At 43.4% G+C, this 18696-nt stretch overlaps 1 protein-coding gene across 11 annotated transcripts in view; it reads right to left on the bottom strand.

Annotated features, from left to right (window-relative positions):
- Positions 1 to 6762: 6762 nt before the first annotated feature.
- The window catches only part of LOC113011046 (uncharacterized), a 30490-nt gene continuing 18556 nt past the window's right edge, over positions 6763 to 18696 (bottom strand). For 2 of the 11 annotated variants that reach the window (XM_080299172.1, XM_080299171.1), the window contains exons 3-4: positions 16352 to 18466; positions 6763 to 15907 (exon numbers count right to left, since the gene is read on the bottom strand). In XM_080299172.1, the coding sequence (XP_080155298.1) occupies positions 14825 to 15907; positions 16352 to 16369 (1101 nt within the window). In that variant the 5' untranslated portion in view covers positions 16370 to 18466 and the 3' untranslated portion in view covers positions 6763 to 14824. Of the gene's footprint in view, positions 15908 to 16351; positions 18470 to 18696 lie in introns of all 11 variants that reach the window. The other 9 variants (XM_080299178.1, XM_080299177.1, XR_013906526.1 and 6 more) reach the window with 8 other exon arrangements.

Here is an 18696-nt window from a genome sequence, read left to right as displayed (position 1 = left end):
GACTGAAGATTTGAGACGTTCCGGTCATGATAGTCGACCTCCTGCCCACCTGCAGCAGTATGACGTTCAGTATCCTGGAAGTAGAAGTGCTCGATGTGATACAGAGAGTCAAACAGAATGCCAGCATAGTGACACAGACACACATGGGCTGCAGGATCCTGATGGGGAGTCAGGAAGACAACCAGAGACATCGCCTACTCCTTTACCCACCAATCAAGATGAGGTGATGAGGGAACTCCTGATGACAATGAGGGAGATTAGGCAACTCATGATTCAGTTATCTCCTCCCCATTCTCGCAGTTCCTCCAGATCTTCAATTCACATTGTCTCTGATGAAAGCAAATCCTCTGTTTGCAGTTTACAAGCCATTCCCCAAACACATCAGCAACATGAGCAGTTCCCAGTGATTGATCCAGCAACATGTCAATCACCCTCTCAGCCCCCCCCAGGTTAGCCGTCACTCTGGTGCAGTTCTGGCTGCTAGCCCTCCTTTCCCTAATTCAACAATATTAGATGCTGCAGTTCCTTCAAGTGGTTTGCCTAGACCAGTTTTTCCTACATCAGATGAGACTCCTTTTAATTTCCTGGCCACGCCACTGCAAGGTCCCCACCAGATTTCATGTGTTCAACCTGCTGTTCCTCTAGATGAAGACCCCACTCAACCTCTCGTTTGCATTCCAGAACCAAGGCAGCACCCTCCTTTAAAGCAGCAACCAGCTACATTTGATGGTTTGCATGCACAAAAACCTTCGGTACCCATTACTGCTAGTTCTAGTCACCCTGTTAGCACTAGAACACATGTGTATAAACTTGAGGGTCCTTCTTTCCCAGACCTTACCAGAGAAGATGAAATCCAGTATAGGCTGTTACGATTGGCCCTTACTAACCTGCTTGACCCTCATGAGACAGAGCATTTCAAATATCATGTCCTTCTTGATCACCTGAAAGTAGACAAAGCTAAACGGTTAGCTATTTCCTTTTCCTATGCTCCTGACCCATACACTCAAGCCATCAAAGCTCTTGATGAGCGTTATGGGCAACCAAGAGAGCTAGCATTGAAAGAGCTACGGAATATACTTGAGCTTCCTCCTATCAGAGCAGGTGATGGTCGGACTCTGGATTACTTTGCTCTTCGTGTGCAAGCTTTGGTTGGTTTGCTTAGCACTATGGGTGATCAAGGACGGACAGAAGTAAATTGTGGCTCCCATGTCGATCGCCTACTTGAAAAGTTGCCCGCAGAGCATTCCAGTCACTTCAAACGGCACATTTACAGGGAACAAGGAGATATGATGTATGACTTACCTTTGTTCTCATCCTGGTTGCAAATGGAATGCAAGTGTCAACCAAGAAAGGACAGTCCTGTTTCATCCTTTAACCAGCCACGACCTGCCCATAAGTACACCTCTCCACTCACAACAATATTACATGGGACAAATGCATCCGATCCTGTACAGGCAGCACAACCCATCATAATGACTAAGGCAAGATGTGCATATTGCTGCTCACCTGAACACCACATTAGCAAGTGCCCTGAGTTCATTAACAAGACAAAGGATGAGAAAATAAACTGGATAAAGAGAAACAAACGGTGTTGGCGTTGTGCTAGGACTCATCAGGCCGCAAAGTGTGACCTGAGGAAAGCATGTGCCACCTGTATGGGACTACATCTACAGATCCTATGTGAGGTGAATCAGAGACCTAGAACTGAAACTAATCCTGTAGTGAGGACACTGTACTTTGATAGACCTAGCGATTGTCCCAGTGTACTATTAAAGCTTGTGAAAGTGCTCCTGCGTAATGGCAAAAGAACCCTGGAAACATATGCAATACTTGATGATGGCTCCCAACGTACCATGCTTCTGACATCTGCAGCTAAGCATCTCCACCTAACTGGGAAAGCTGAAAAATTATCACTCAGAACTGTCCATCAAGAAGTTGAAACTATTCAAGGGTCTTGTGTAAGTTTCCAGATTTCTCCCATCGCACATCCAGAGAAAACTTACACAATAATAATAATGCCTTCGCTACAAGTCACTTAGCACTTTCAGACCACACCTACCCCGTATCCTCTCTTCAACGGAGATACAAGCATCTTCAAGGTATCCCATTAACCTTCATTAACAAAGCAGCTCCACTACTGCTCATAGGCTCTGATCATACCCACCTTATTACGCCTATTGCACCAGTTAGACATGGACCATTTGGATCTCCTGCAGCAGTCAAAACCCGCTTAGGATGGACACTCCAAGGTCCAATCACAGACTTCCAACCCCAGAGCAGTTCCACACATGCCCAATGTTTGTTCACATCTTCCAGTTCAGGTTCAGGAGAACCGCTCCAGCACATCCTTGTGTCCGCTGATGGCTCGGCTCTGAATTCATTCAGCCACCTCATACTCTACCATCAGCATTACCTATGTCGTCACCGGCAGTGCCACTATCACCAGTTCCACCGCCTGTGGCTGCCATTCCGCCAGTGGTCAGGGCGCTGCCTGCTCCTGCATCACCTGGTCCTGCCTCTGCCAAGCCCCGTACATTGCCCCCAGCACCTGCAAAACTGCCCAACGGTCTGCAGGTCTGGGCCTGCCGCTGCATCCCACGCGGTTGGCATTTGGACCTGCTTTGCCGCCACCGCTGGCTACATGGTCGGCCCCCTGAACTGTCTGGCCTGCATTGTCGACCTCTAGGTCGACCCCCTGAACCTATATTAGACCTGTAGCATGTCTGATTCCTCTGCCCCCGCTTTGTGAACATATTTCTCAGTAGAAATATGGGGGCGGCTGTTGTAAAGGCTCACCTTCTAGCACATTCACTTCACCAGATGCACCTTGTTTCTTTTCCTCACCTTTGATTGGGTGTGGTGCTTCGCCTTAATCGCACTCACCTGTCACTCATTATATAAGGACTGCAACCAGAGACATCGCCTACTCCTTTACCCACCAATCAAGATGAGGTGCGTGTTGTGCGCTCTGCTGAGAAGGTGATTGGCTGCAGACTCCCATCTCTGCAGGACCTGTACACCTCCAGGACACTGCGGCGTGCAGCTCGGATCTCAGCTGACCCTTCTCACCCTGGACACAGTATGTTTGATCTGCTCCCCTCAGGCAGGAGGCTCCGGTCCATTCGCACCAGAACCTCTCGCCATAAGAACAGTTTCTTCCCCTCTGCTGTTGGACACATGAACAATAACCGTATGACTGTTCCCACCACTAACACATGACCCTACGCTGTGTTCACTCATTTAGTGCGCATGCGCCAACCAGCGTGCAGCCTGTTACAGTCGCTCCTGCTTTTCTCTTAGTTTAGCTCTTTTTTCTTACGTATTCTTTTTTTTTTCTGACTTGTATTTTCCTCCGTTTTCTATCTCTTACTCAATCATGTGGATTGAGAGAGTTTTTGTTCTTCTGGTGGCCGTGGAACTGTTACTTTTATCATGGAACGGGACCGCGGCACATCTCCTACACGCACGGACTGTTTACTCCAGAGATCAGCTGATCGCCCTGATGCCGGCCGGCTCGCTGGCCAGGCCCGCAGAAGTGCCCGCAGAAGTACCAGCTGAAATTTGGAGGAAAACACATCGGGGATGCAGAGGTCAAGGACAGAAGAGAAGAAAAAAGGTGACGGTGAGACAGCGGAGGCTCGAAGCGAGGAGGAGGTTTAAACCGTGTCTGCCGTCTATCGTGATGGGAAATGTGCGATCGTTGGCAAGTAAAATCGACGAGCTCTCAGCACTGGTACGGAGTCAGAGGGAATACCGAGAGTGTAGCCTGATGTGTTTCACCGAATCATGGCTGCACCAGGTCATTCCCGATGAGAATGCTTCCGTGGAAGGCTTCCACACTGTTCGGGCGGACAGGGACAGCATCGCTAGCGGTAAGCGTAAAGGAGGTGGGCTTGCTGTTTTAGTTAACAACCGGTGGTGTAACCCTGCCAACATAACAATCAAAGAAAGGATTTGTTGCCCGGACACTGAACTGTGTGCTGTTGGACTCAGGCCGTATTATTTACCCAGGGAATTCTCTCACGTCATCTTGGTGGCTGTTTATGTTCCCCCCTCTGCTAACCCCACAGCTGCATGTGACACTATCCACTCTGCCATAGCTCGGCTACAGACTCAGCACCCGAGTGCCTTTATTGTGATCTCGGGTGACTTCAACCATGTATCACTGGACAATACACTACCAACATTCAAACAATATGTGGACTGTCCCACCAGGGGAGAGAAAACTTTAGACTTACTGTATGCTAACGTCAAGGATGCATACAGCTCCTCCTCCCTCCCCCCACTTGGTAGGTCAGATCATAACCTGATTCACCTCACCCCCCGCTATGTGCCAATTGTGAGGAGGGAACCTGTGACCACCAGGACTGTTAGGAGGTGGTCAGAGGAGGCAATAGCGGAACTACAGGGCTGTTTCGAGGTGACCGACTGGGAAACACTCTGTGAGCCTCACGCCGAGGACATCAATGGGCTTACTGAGTGTATCACAGACTACATAACTTTCTGCACCGACTCCATTGTTCCAGCTCAGACTGTTCATTGTTACCCAAATAACAAGCCGTGGGTGACTAAGGACATCAAAGCCCTCCTCAACAACAAGAAGAGGGCTTTCAGAGGGGGCAACAAAGAGGAGGTGAGGAAGGTCCAGGTGTTACTAAAGGACAAGATCAGAGAGGCTAAGGACAATTACAGGAGGAAGCTGGAGTGGAAACTCCAGCAGAACAGCATGAGAGAGGTGTGGAGGGGCATGAAGACCATCACTGGATTCAGGCCAACCAACAGCAGGGGAGCTGAGGGAGGTGAGAATAGAGCCGACGAGTTGAATCTGTTTTTCAATAGATTCGACACCACAGTGTCTGCTCCCACCCCCACAACCTCACCTGCAGTCAGCCTGGAATCCAGAGCCACACCACTGTGCCAGCCTCTCTCTTCACATGCTGCCTCCTGTGAGATTCCTGACACCCCTCCCCCACCCATCACCTTCACTCAATACCAGGTTGAGATGCAAATGAGGAGACTTCACTCAGGCAAGTCTGCTGGACCAGACGGAGTGAGTCCCCTTGTCCTCAAGGCCTGTGCCCCCCAGCTGTGTGGAGTCTTTCATAAACTGTTTATGCTGAGTCTGAGTCTGCAGAGGGTCCCGGTGATGTGGAAGACATCATGCCTCGTCCCTGTACCAAAGACGCCTCGTCCCAGTGGCCCCCAGGATTACAGGCCCGTGGCACTGACCTCCCACATCATGAAGACCCTGGAAAGGCTCATCCTGGACCAGCTGCGACCCATAGTAAGACCACATCTGGATCCCCTTCAGTTCGCTTATCAGCCTCGTCTCGGAACAGAGGACGCCATCATCTACCTGCTCAATCGTGTCTACACCCATCTGGACCAGCCGGCGAGCACTGTGAGGGTCATGTTTTTTGACTTTTCCAGTGCTTTCAACACCATCAGGCCGACCCTCCTGGGTGATAAGTTAGCAGCGATGCAGGTGGATGCTTCTCTGGTGTCCTGGATTGTTGATTACCTGACAGGAAGACCACAATATGTACGTCTCCCACAGTGTGTGTCTGACAAGGTGATCAGCAACACAGGGGCACCACAGGGGACTGTCCTCTCCCCCTTCCTCTTCACCCTCTACACCACAGACTTCAGCCACTGCACAGAGACCTGCCATCTTCAGAAGTTTTCTGATGACTCTGCGGTGGTTGGATGCATCAGCAGGGATGATGAGACAGAGTACCGGGCTGTGGTCGACTCCTTTGTCACGTGGTGTGAGCAGAATCATCTGCAGCTCAACGTGGCAAAGACCAAGGAACTGATCGTGGACTTCAGGAAGACCAGGAAACACTTGACCCCTGTTTCAATCCAGGGGGTCAGTGTTGACATTGTGGAGGACTATAAATACCTTGGAGTACACATTGACAATAAACTGGACTGGGCTAAAAACACCACAGCACTTTACAGGAAGGGCCAGAGTCGTCTCTATTTTTTGAGGCGACTGAGGTCCTTCAACATCTGCCAGAAAATGCTGAGGATTTTCTATGAGTCTGTGGTGGCCAGTGCGATCCTCTATGCTGTTGCATGCTGGGGGAGCAGGCTGAGGGTCGCAGATGCCAACAGACTTAATAAACTGATCCGTAAGGCCAGCAATGTTGTGGGGATGGAGCTGGACTCCCTCAAGGTGGTGTCGGAGAGGCGGATGCTGTCCAAGATAAAGACAATGTTGGATAACACCTCCCACCCACTCCATGACATGTTGGTCAGTCACAGGAGCTCGTTCAGTGAGAGACTGAGATTACCGAAAAGCACCACTGAACGACACAGGAAATCATTCCTGCCTGTGGCCATCTCCCTGTACAACACATCCACTTAACACACTGTTTGCTGCTACAACTACACATGTTTCTTTTCCAAATATTTATTTATAAGTGACTTATGTATGTATGTATGTATGTATGTATGTATGTATGTATGTATGTATATATATGTATATATTGTACTATTCTTAGTTAGCGTATTGTCTGTCTTGTCTTAATGTTGGTTTAAAATGGAGCACTGTAACAAAAAATAATTTCCCCCAGGGATCAATAAAGTATTCTGATTCTGATTCTGATTCTGATTCCATGTTTGGCACTGATCACCACCTGCAGTCATGTATATATCTATCTACTTAGCACTTTTAATTCTTATTCTTGTTTTTTTTCTCATGTCTATTTAAGCGTTATTTATGACAGTATGTTTGCACTAAGCACCGCAGCAATTTCCTTTTTTTTTTTTTGAATTCAACATTTTTATTTTGCAAATCTTCTCCTTTTCCCCCCTTTACACCAATGAACCTCAAAATGAGACTTCTCCACAATCAAAAATCCAAGGCATATTTTAAAACGTGAACTGATGACAGTCATGATCACATTTTAGTCTCCGCTACAATGAAAACAATGAACGGTGAGAATACACAAGAGGCTGTAGTCACTGTGACCTTTGTAATCCTGAGTGGTCACTTTGATATTGTGAATATTTATTTTTCTGCAATTCACTCACTCTAAACAAATTCCCTGATTCCTTCTTATTATTTTTGGCAAAATACCTATTGCCATGTTCTAACAAAAATGACAAATCAGCAAATGCACAAAAAGAAATGTGTATGGACACCGAAGATGAAGTACAAAAAACAAGGAACAGTTATTTACAAATGTAACAAGTTAACTGAGTACATAAAGTGTAAAACTGCAAAGCCTTCATATTTATACCCTTACATTTCAACTATATTTGTTTGATGCAAAAAAAACATTCATAAAACCATTCTTATGAGCTTCTGAAAAACTGTTATTGCTCCATTTCAAAAGTGCACAGCTTCAGTTTTGAAAATAAAATACAGACTTTTTTGTTCAGGTACAATTAATATTTTGCTGAAATGTTAGCTTTAACAGAAATTTTTCATGATGACCAAGAGCACTTCAGTTAGAGAGGTAATTTAACTGCAAGTGCCAAAAAGGAAAAAGTTATGCAAATAGTAATAACAACAACAACAACGCCACAATAAATAGCAGTAATACTTGGAAAGTCAAAGTGATAGAAAACTACTATGAACTAAAGACACCAACTAGTGTAGAAAGAGTGCTACCACAATATCAACAAAAATATAAACTTCTGTTTTTCCACCTTTTTAAGAAGTTATTCCTGAGATGTGTTCAAAAAAATAAAAATAAAAATATAGATTCTGTATAATATCACATTTTCAATCGAACATGCTACACAATTTATATGACAAAGAGCACCCTTTTCAGTAAAAAAAACAAAAAACAACAACAATAGAACATATGGAAATACAATGGGCACAGACCTAAACTGTGGAAGATGAATGGCAGTTTTGACTGGCAGTCAGCTTTAGGTTGAGCGCCACTCCAGGTCCGGGAGTCATGATCTGACTCCACATGTAATTTAAAGAAGGAAATAGGAACTGTGTATTTGCTACTTTGACTGGTCACAAGGTCAGAGGTCAAAGATACTCACAGTGGTCAGCATTTTGTAAACATATTCCCATCACCACAGAGCCTTTATCAGAACGCACAAAGAACAGGAAACCTCTCCCCTTCCAAAACAAGGTGTCACACACACAGCATAACACACAGTTTATTCTTTCCAATGATGCTTCCAAAAGTATCAATAAGTTTCATACACATTGCAACACAGTTTTACTTGGGGCATGTTGTTGCTTGTCTGCACACTCAAATGACCCATTCACTCCAAGCACCAATAAGTTTAGACTCTGTTATACTGAGTGCAGAGGCAGCAATTTCCTAATGTTGTAAACCTGCTCAACATTTGGCAATAAAACCCTTTCTGATTCCGATTTACTGTATAGCACTTTGGTCCTGTGCTGGGTATTTTAAAGTGCTTTATAAATAAAGATGGTTTGGATTGGATAAAATTAAATACATCTTGTTCTCTTAGACTTTATTATTGTGATCCAGTGGAACTCTTTTCCTGCTCCCTGTTATGGATCTCTGTGACTACAATAAAATTCCCTCCATCCATCACTGAACTGCACTGAAGTAAAACGTCATCCTAAACACTGCAGTACACCAAAGGACACCACTAATAAACACTGATTACACTCTGTTCTTCTTGCAGCAACAATTTTTTCTGCAGGTAACAATTTCCCATGTCACCCACAGCTGCAACTCAGCAGTAAGAATGTATTTGTCTCTATTCAAATGATGATTCAGTGAATTTGAATTATCCTGCAGCAGGAGAATGACCCCAAGCATACAGTCAAAGTCATTAAGAACTATCTTCAGTGTAGAGAAGAACAAGAAGTACTGGAAGTGATAGTACAGCCCACCACAGAACCCTGAACATCATCGAGTGTGTCTGGGTTTACATGAAGAGAGAGAAGGATGTGAGGAAGCTGGTAGGAACAACCTACCTTCAAAAACTGTGTGCAAGTGCACCTAGAAGAATTGATGCTGTTTTGAAGGCAAAAGGTGTTTACACCACTTATTGATTTATCTTTTGTTCATTCACTGCATTTTGTTGATTGATGAAAATATGGTGACTTTCAGCTCACAGGGCTCAAATAAGAGAACCAATCAGTCATATTTGTAGGTTATTGTTACGCCCCATTCTAGGGGTACAGAAACATAACATAAGGGTTGGAAAGGAAGTGACCCCACCCTGGTTCCAAAAACCATAGTCAGAAGCCAATCTTTGAAGTGAGCGGTGGTTCATTTGTATCTACACTGAAAAACTTTACTCTGGGATGAACAAAGCCCGAAATAACAAGCCCCCCCCCCCCCCCCCCCCAAAAAAAAAGCAACAACAAAAAAAAAAACAAGCTAAGTCAGGAAAGGAGGTGCTATCTAAACCCTATGTGAAACATAAACCAAACAAAGGACACATGCTACACCTAACTCCCTAACTGAAATGAACAGGAGAATATTAAGGCAGCTCTCCTCTTCTGCTTCAGTGCTTATTTACAGTTTACTCTTTACAAGTGAAAATGTGTCTACATACTATGTCCAAAGCTCTGTAGGTCTTAAGGATCACACACACGAATGTCACAAAGTTTGGAGGCCAAGGATGGGTCTGCTGCTGCTGTCACCTGCTGCCGCCAACAACTGCTGGTGAGGGATGTTTTAAAAACAGCCACATGATGAGGGGACCAATAACCCACCGCCAGCTCTCCTATCAGGAAGGACCTGTAGATACTTAAAGACATAGCACAGAAACAAACTCTAGACGGCCAGGGCCGTAACAGCTATTGCCAATAACCTTCAACTATTAAAATACATTTTGCTAAAGTGACTTTAATGTCCCCTGTATTAGATCAAAATAAGAGAAAACCACTGTTGTGATACCCTTTATCTCTCACCTGGGTTTGTTGGTTTTGTCAAGTCAATTAATACAAAGAAGGACTGGCTTTGTTGAGCTGCCTCAGTTAAATCACTAACACAGGTACACACTTAGCCTGTATTTTTGTAGGAACATTACATTCTGGCAACTTAAGCTCACCATCTGTAAACTTAACATGTGAAGCTCAAGATTACAGAAAACAAACTGAAGCAAAATTAAGAGAAACTCTATATTTGTTTCTTTATCAGTACCTGTGAGAAGACTGTTCATACTGTGTTGTTCTCTCTGCAAAGTTTTCTATCAGTAAATCTCAGAGAGACAAAGTAAACATTTACCGTCAGGTCCCAAGCTACTGCTAAAGATACTGTTACTGTGCCACGTGCATATCTTTGGAAATAATGAATTAGGTGGCAAAATCTGAGAATTAAAATCAGTTAATTAACTAAAAAGATAGAAAACAAGTAGAAAACCAAATTGAAAGGAAATATGTGTCGGTGTGTCTCCTCCTGTGATAAACCTCCACATGTACCACTGAAAACAGTTAAATTAGTTTGAATCAGAAATCAGGGCTCAAACTACTTGTTCTGAGACCATTTCTTCATTTTTCACACCAAACTGTTTGTAGCTGTCGCATTGAAATGTAATTATTATGTAATTGCAATGTTCAACATTTGGTGTTTAATCTGGATTCATGTTGTGTTGTCGCCACCTACTGGTGGGCCTGAGTGTGACGCTTTGTGGTGCGCGTGCTTTGGGGTGATGCTCAATTAAACGCACATGTCACCAGAGACTGAAGGCTCGAGCCAGAAAGAGAATGCTGGCTTGTGTAAAAGGTGGAAATATTGAAGATATGGACTACAATTGCTCATGGATGTTCAGTAGAAAGGCGCAAACAGTGTGTTGGTGCGTTTACTTTGTGTGCATGTTTTATTTGAGTTGTAATTTTTGTTCTCCTGATGTAATATCCGTGTTTTTCATTGATCATTTCACCATAGTTTTTCACGGTGTTTGCTGGTGAAAAGAAGATTAAAATACTGGCTGAACATCAGTTGGAGCATGGCCCTTCATTCTACTTCGAACATGAAAAACCTTCAGGAGCAGTTACACTGTTTAATAAGACAAACGTTACAGAGTTCATCAAATATAACTAACGCTTTAACATGATCAGGATTTCATAATACAAACTCCAACAGGAAAACAGCTGCAGAACATGTGGATCAAAATGAATTCATTAAAAAAACAACATGTGGACTTCAAGGACTAAATACACTAAAGTGAAAGGAGGAGCAAAAATTAGAGGTTTAACAGAATTTGAATTAAGTAAAAGTAGTCACCTGTGATCTTTAAAATGGTCCTGATGTGTGCTGCTGTTTATAACTTTCAACATTTCTTTGCTGCCACTGTGAATATGAATGTGGTCTTTGCCTAATTAAATAAATGTTACACTGACTCACTGCTTCATGTTCTGGTACAAACTGGCATTATATGAAAGTACAGCCCAAAACCAGTTTAGCTTGAGTTTCTTTTTTCTGGACATAAAGTCACAGCAGGTGTTGTTTCAAAGCTGGTGGACAGATTTAGTTCATTTTGGAGGTTTTAAGAGCAACTGCTGTGAAAATATTTGTAGTTTTGGAAGAAAATGATTTATGATGAATGAAGGATTGAAATTTAACTTAGGTAACACTAGAGCTGGGCGATAGAACGATAACGATATGTATCGCGATATAACTTTTACTCGATAGAGAAATTAAGCTATCGCGATAGACCTCGCCGCTCTTGTCCTCAAAAAAAAAAAAGAAAAAAAAAAAAAAAAAAAAGGTCAGCCAATCCAAATTAAGTAGCGCAGAGCCGAACCAATCACAGCCGCAGCGTCACGTCGCGTGACTTGTTACGTACAGCACAAGTGCCAAGCCGCACGTGTGTTTGTTTGGGAAGCAGCCAGCGGGTAATGGAGGAAATGAGTGTGCCGACTAGAAAAATCAACCGAGCGTGACCGAAGAGAAAACAGATGATGGTTCCAACGCCGGAGAGATTGTCGAACGGAAGAGCCACAGAAGTTCCGTAGTGTGAAGCTATTTCGGCTATTTCAAGTCTGACAAAAAACAGAGTAGCGTGCACTGTAAATGTGCCGAAAGCAAGTCTGGAAATACAATAAACCGGTGCATGCGTCACACTGTGCGCCACGTTATTGTTTCGGTGAAATGGATTTCTACAATACTGTTACTGTTAATTCTACTCTCTGCAGTGTTTAAATGCTTACATATACACACAGTTACTGTCCCTCCACACATACGACTCGGTTCTGCTTCTATGCCCCAGCTTTGTTTACTTTTTCCCACCGAGGCTTCTAGACTTCTGATTGGCCAATATTTCTGCACGGTTAGGAATCTAGCGCCACCTGCTGCTTTGGCATGTTCATAGCAGCGTTTTCCTTCATTTCTGCCTTTATGTGTGGACGGGATTATTTTTTAAAACGAAAACGGAAAATCTCCGTTTTCAAAAATACCCGTGTACGTGTGGACGTAGCCTCAGTCTCTGACTGGAAGCGCTAATTCGTCATTCGGCTTTTGTCAGACTAAAGTAACTGTTAAAACTGTTTGAAAAGCTCAGCTATACAACAAGGAGAGATTGAGAATTTCCTTTTAGTTCTCAGTTTATTTGATATTGACAAAAGTTAGTCAGTTTTGTCTGTTCTTCTGTAAAACAAACTAAGATTTATTTTTAGAATTAATATTTTGTTTCTAAGTGGAATTGACAATTTAGTCTGTTTCGTTTGTTCTATTTTGAAACTTAAACGCTTTAGTGGCTGCCTTTTGTGTAGTTTGCAATATTTGCCTTTATTTATCTGAAAAGGTCTCATGTTCCTTAAGTACATCTACCCTGTTGAACTTATTATGGGAAATAAATATTTAAATAAAAACAAGCTGCTGATTATTTCACATTTTACTTGTGAGCAACGGCACATTTAAATCTTACAAATATAGTTATTTGGCTTATATCGTGATAGATATCGTTATCGCCTGAAATGAAAAAAACATATCGTGATATGAAAAAATCTCATATCGCCCAGCTCTAGGTAACACATAAAATGAATACAACTACTAAACACTACTGTGTCCTAAGGAAACAAAGACTAAAATGTAACAGGGATAACATTTTAGAGAATTAAAATCCCTCAAAGGAAAAATAATAAACTTGATATGCATATCTATACATGCAGCTTCCTAAATGTAACATTCAGGATTATTCACTGCAGGTCCAGAAATCAGAGCTCCCTCATCAGATCCAAGTTTGGCATCAGCTGACACTCTTTACAGGAGATTCCATCTGAACTCTGTGGAGCCTGATCTCAAGGTTTTTAAGTCTGAGCCTGAAACCAGAAGAGGATTTTTCTCTCTCTTCAGATTCATTGTGATCCAGTGTTAAGAAATATACTCTAAAACACTTCTTCAGTAAAGACTCAGAGAAGAGAAACACACAGAACTTCTTGCTAGCAAGGGCAGTCTCCAGAACTGAGACTCGCACTGAGAAACTGCCCTGGTCTTTATTTATACTTCAGGGAGCGTTTGTTCCTTACATTGGAATGTGGAGGTGTGTGTGTGTGTGTGGGGGGGGGGGGGGGGGGGGGTTCAGAGTGTGGCCCCATAAACGACTTCCCTTAACCTGCTGGTCTGGAAAATCCAACAGTTCATCTATATGTAAAAAAGCATTTAAACTGACATAGCTACGTTAATCCTACCGTAAAACAATAAGACAAGGTACGACCTCTCCCATGCTCCTAGGATGTGGGGGTGAACACCCTAGAATGTTACAGAACTCCTAGGATGAGACATTCTTTCAATATGCCACCAACTATATACTTCTACACACAAATGATTACATGCAGCATTCTACCATATGCAAACTTATATCATTGAAAGACTATACTGACTACCAAGCACAATTTTCCTATTAACATCCAGTGATTTCAGTCCTGCATGATCAGGCTGATGTTTGCACAGAGCAGATAATGAAGTGAATGTTTTTGCACATTGGTAACAGTGAAACAGTTTATTTACAGCGTGGGATCGTTTGTGTTCGGAGTATGAACTGACATTCCTGAAACTCTTGTCACACTTGTCACAGCTGAAGTTCACTTCCATGTGTGTACGTTCATCTTTGTTACCTGATTGTGACAAGCTTTTGTCACAGTGTCTGCACTTGTATGGTGTCTCTCCTGTGTGGATTCCCTTATGCTTTTTCATTGAGCTCACGTCCAGTGGTGAAGGATGACCCACACTGGTCACAGATGTGCTTTTTGACCCCACTGTGGAAGAGGTCATGTATTTTAATGTACTTGGTGTGTGGAAGCCTCTCCCACATTCTTTGCAGTAGTTCATTTTGTCTCCAGTGTGGCTACGTTGATGTGGTTTTTGGTCCCGTTGATGATTAGAAGTTTTTCCACAAAGATCACAGAGAAACTCTTTCCCACCACCACAGTGACGACAGGGTTGAGAAATGGATCCATGTGCGTCGCTCCACTTCTAAACAAAGACATTGTAAGTCAGGGAATTCCTTCAACGTTTTTATTCTGAACGTCGCCTGAAATAAAAAGCATCTCTGCCAATGTCCAATTACATTTTACTGTTTACATTACAACACTCAGCTTACTGAAAGAAAATGAGTCTTCATTTTTCCAAAGAGTTCATTCAGTATAACTCCATAAATTTACTGATCAGACTTGTTCCAAACAATCAGGTTAAAATTACAAGATAAAAAACTACACTCAACAAAAATATAAATGCAACACCTTTGTTTCTGCTCCGATTTGACATGGGATGGACATAAAGACCTAAAAGTCACTCAGATACACAATATTACCATCTTCATCTTTGTTACTATGACCTGATTGTGACCAGCTTTTGTCACAGTGTCTGCACTTGTATGGTGTCTCTCCTGTGTGGATTCCCTTATGACTGCTCTCTGGGGGGGTTTAAGTGTTAAATCCACTGTGAATGATTTGGTGTCTTTTTAAGTTTCCAGCCTTGGTAAAAGCCTTTCCACACAACTCACAGCTGTAAGGTTTAAATCCACTGTGGATGATTTGGTGTGTTCTTAAGGTTTGTGCCAGGGTAAAAGACTTTCCACACAAGTCACAGCTATAAGGTTTAAATCCACTGTGGATGATTTGGTGTCTTTTTAAGTCTCCAGCCTGGGTAAAAGACTTTCCACACAAGTCACAGCTATAAGGTTTAAATCCACTGTGGATGATTTGGTGTCTTTTTAAGTCTCCAGCCTGGGTAAAAGACTTTCCACACAAGTCACAACTGTACGCTTTAACTCCACTGTGGATGAGTTGGTGAGTTTTTAAGCCCCCAGCCTGGGTAAAAGACTTTCCACACAACTCACAGCTGTAAGGTTTAACTCCACTGTGGATGACTTGGTGAGTTTTTAAGCCCCCAGCCTGGGTAAAAGACTTTCCACAAAACTCACAGCTGTAAGGTTTAAATCCACTGTGGATGAGTTGGTGTGTTTCTAAGTGTCCAGCCAAGGTAAAAGACTTTCCACACAACTCACAACTGTACGCTTTAACTCCACTGTGGATGAGTTGGTGAGTTTTTAAGCCCCCAGCCTGGGTAAAAGACTTTCCACACAACTCACAGCTGTAAGGTTTAACTCCACTGTGGATGAGTTGGTGAGTTTTTAAGCCCCCAGCCTGGGTAAAAGACTTTCCACAAAACTCACAGCTGTAAGGTTTAAATCCACTGTGGATGAGTTGGTGTGTTTTTAAGTGTCCAGCCAAGGTAAAAGACTTTCCACAAAACTCACAGCTGTAAGGTTTAACTCCACTGTGAGTGAGTTGGTGTGTTTTTAAGGTTTGAGCCAGTGTAAAAGACTTTCCACACAAGTCACAACTGTACGCTTTAACTCCACTGTGGATGATTTGGTGTTGTTTTAAGTGTCCAGCCAGGGTAAATTCCTTCCCACACTCATCACAGCTGTAGGTTTTCTCTCCCTTTCTTCTGTGAGGTTTGTCAGCCTCCTGAGAGCGCTGACTTCTCGCTCCATGTTGGTCCTGCAGTGACAGAGATACAAACACAGGCAGTGAGTGAAATGCAGTCGTGGAACAAACTGAAATTGGTGGAATCAAACATGTCAAAAAAACACATTGTTGGTGTGTTACCACCACCTTCTGGTGATAGTATCACATTACAATGATGTCCTACAATGAGAGTTGTACAAAATGACAATATTGAAGAAATATTGATCATCAAAGAATCTATATAACTTCAGAAAATTTTTTCAGTTCAACTGATGATATTGTGGTTTCAATGTGTGTAGAGAAAATAAGATCTTTGTATTTTCTTGCAACTTCTGTGGTTTTTGGTTGTGAATGTAGATTCTGTATATATGGAGGAGCCCAGGATGGAAAAGATAAAGCTGCTGTTAACAGGTTTTTAAAAACCGACCAGCTGTACACACAGTTTCAATAACAGTGTAACTATGATGTTCTTCTCACCTTTTGTGTTGAAGACATTGTTTCCTCTGTAGTGGCTGAGCTGAGTCCAAATGGCTGAAATTGTTCCTCTGCTGCACCACCAGACTCTTCTCCTCCTGTTACTCAGCTGGGACACAAAAAGTATATATATGTGTATTTTATCCCTGACAAAAAGAAGCAGATCAAATAAACATGACTAAACTCCTCAGTGACAACAATACCTTTGAAGCTTCAAGGTGAAACCCCAGAAGCAACTACAAAAAGAAAGTCATCAGTTGCCTACAAGAACTTGAAAGGGAAAAACCCCTGACCCCCCTGCAGATCACCACCTTTACCCAGGGGATGCTACACCCTGTATATATGGACTTCCATAGATCCACAAAGACGGAGTCCCGATCAGTCTCAATGGTAGCAGTATAAACTCAGCCACCTACAACATTTCAAGCACCTCATTACCATCCTAGCGCCCCTAGGATGGTAATGGTTGAAATGTAATGAGGTTTTTAAAAAACATTTCGAAACTCACTTTGTTAATGTGGAATTCTAAAATTATTTTACAAATGGAGAATTTATTTATTTATCAAAATTTATCAAAATTATTATTTTGATTTACTCATGAAAGTGGCCACTTTCATGAGTAAATCATATAAGTTTTTACTATTTCTTTTCCATATGGGTTGTATCTGCTTGACGCATGAGGGGGCATCATAAATAATACCGTGATGCTATAAAAACAACTGCTTGTGTATTATTGGGCGGAGATTGACGCTGAGTGTGTGACAGTGTTCATCCCCCCACACGTGTGTTTATTAAAATCATCGTTTGTCCCAACCCTCCTGGACAAGTGTTGTGATTTTGAATCCCTCCTGTATTCCTCCTCAATATTTGAACGCTTAACAGTGTCCACGTCACACAGCTCCATGGATTTTGGATTATCTTCTCTGCTCAAGGGGAGGAGGTGGAGAAAGAATCTATTCGGGTCCTGCTATGTCGGATTATTGCTGCCAACCTGTTTTTTGTGGAGCGCTTATCGGAGCAGCACAAAGACTTTTTTTGGCTACAACTGGAGGAGTTTCCCATTCACTGCCAAAGCAGCAAGTCCCTCAGCATGCAGACCGAATCACTCCAGCCCCTGTGTGACGCAGCTCTCCCTACACCAGATACAGGAATTAAAGTTGGCGTGTTGAGCCTCCCGCCTGTCTCCAGGTCCATGTCGATGCAGCAGCAGACAAGTGCTGCATTTTCCTGGACACAACCAGTGGCTGCTTCTAGCACCACATTCACCTCAGCCATGGCAGCGCCAGCTTCCACAACCGTGGCTTCCAGGAGGAGGCGGTGTCCACGTCATCACCGCGGCTTACAGCAGCATGAGGTGGGTGACTGTGTTCCGCGTGTTTTTTCTAAGGAGGAAGCTAAAATCAACACAGATTTGCTAGTTCATTGGCCCGGTTATGAAGAGACTGTTCATGTTCATGAAAGGACTAAGACTGACAAGTTACTGCCCAAGTCTTCCACAGAACATCTTATCCCTTTGCACAATTATCTAGCATCTCTGTGTATTGATCATGCCACGACCCATGCTTCTAAGAAGTCAGGCTTCGAGACTGTTTTCACTGGAGATGCTAGCCGTGAGGCTCAGCAAAGCCCCTGTGGGACTGAGACCCAGGCCAGGTTGGATCCAGAGGCTGATTTGGAGGACTAACTTTGCTCCGGACCTCCCGAAGAGCCTGTTTCTGCTTCCATGGGGGTCACTGAGCAGTTTGTGTAGACTCTTCTAGTGTCTGCTGGGGGTTCAGGCGAACCACCCCAGCACTCCACAGCTCCCGCTCCGCCATCAGTTCCTGCTGAGTGCTCTGGAGAGCCCGCCCTGCCGTCTGTGGTTGCCATGCCGTCACCTGCCATGCCTCAGCCAGAGGTTTTCGCACCTGCTCGCCCTGCCACGCCAGCTGGATGTTCAGCCGAGCCCATCCAGCATCCTGCCATTGTAGCAGATGTGAAATGGTCGACTGCGTTGTGACAACAGACACGGACTGGCTGGAAACAGGGTTTATTCCTATAAAACAGAGTGCAGCAGCAAAATCAGTGTCACACAGCGGCAGCAGGCTTCTCCTCACCCAGTGTGGAGTCCGTACAGCTCTGCTTGCATCATATAAAAGAAAATACAACTTATCAAAATAATAATTTTCACAACCGCCACTTCAAAATCAAATATTACAGTGGGGTAAAACAGAGACAATTATGGAATCACTAACAATAACGTATAACATTCAAATTCCCATTAAAATAGGTCAATTGCATAATACATATTCAAACAACTTTTTAACTCTTCCCAACATGGCTGAAGATACTGCTCAGAGCATGACATG

This window comes from Astatotilapia calliptera, chromosome 3 (assembly GCF_964374335.1).
Source record: "Astatotilapia calliptera chromosome 3, fAstCal68.1, whole genome shotgun sequence".
Classification (NCBI taxonomy): Eukaryota; Metazoa; Chordata; class Actinopteri; order Cichliformes; family Cichlidae; genus Astatotilapia; species Astatotilapia calliptera.
This window is presented reverse-complemented; position numbering and strand designations above follow the sequence as displayed.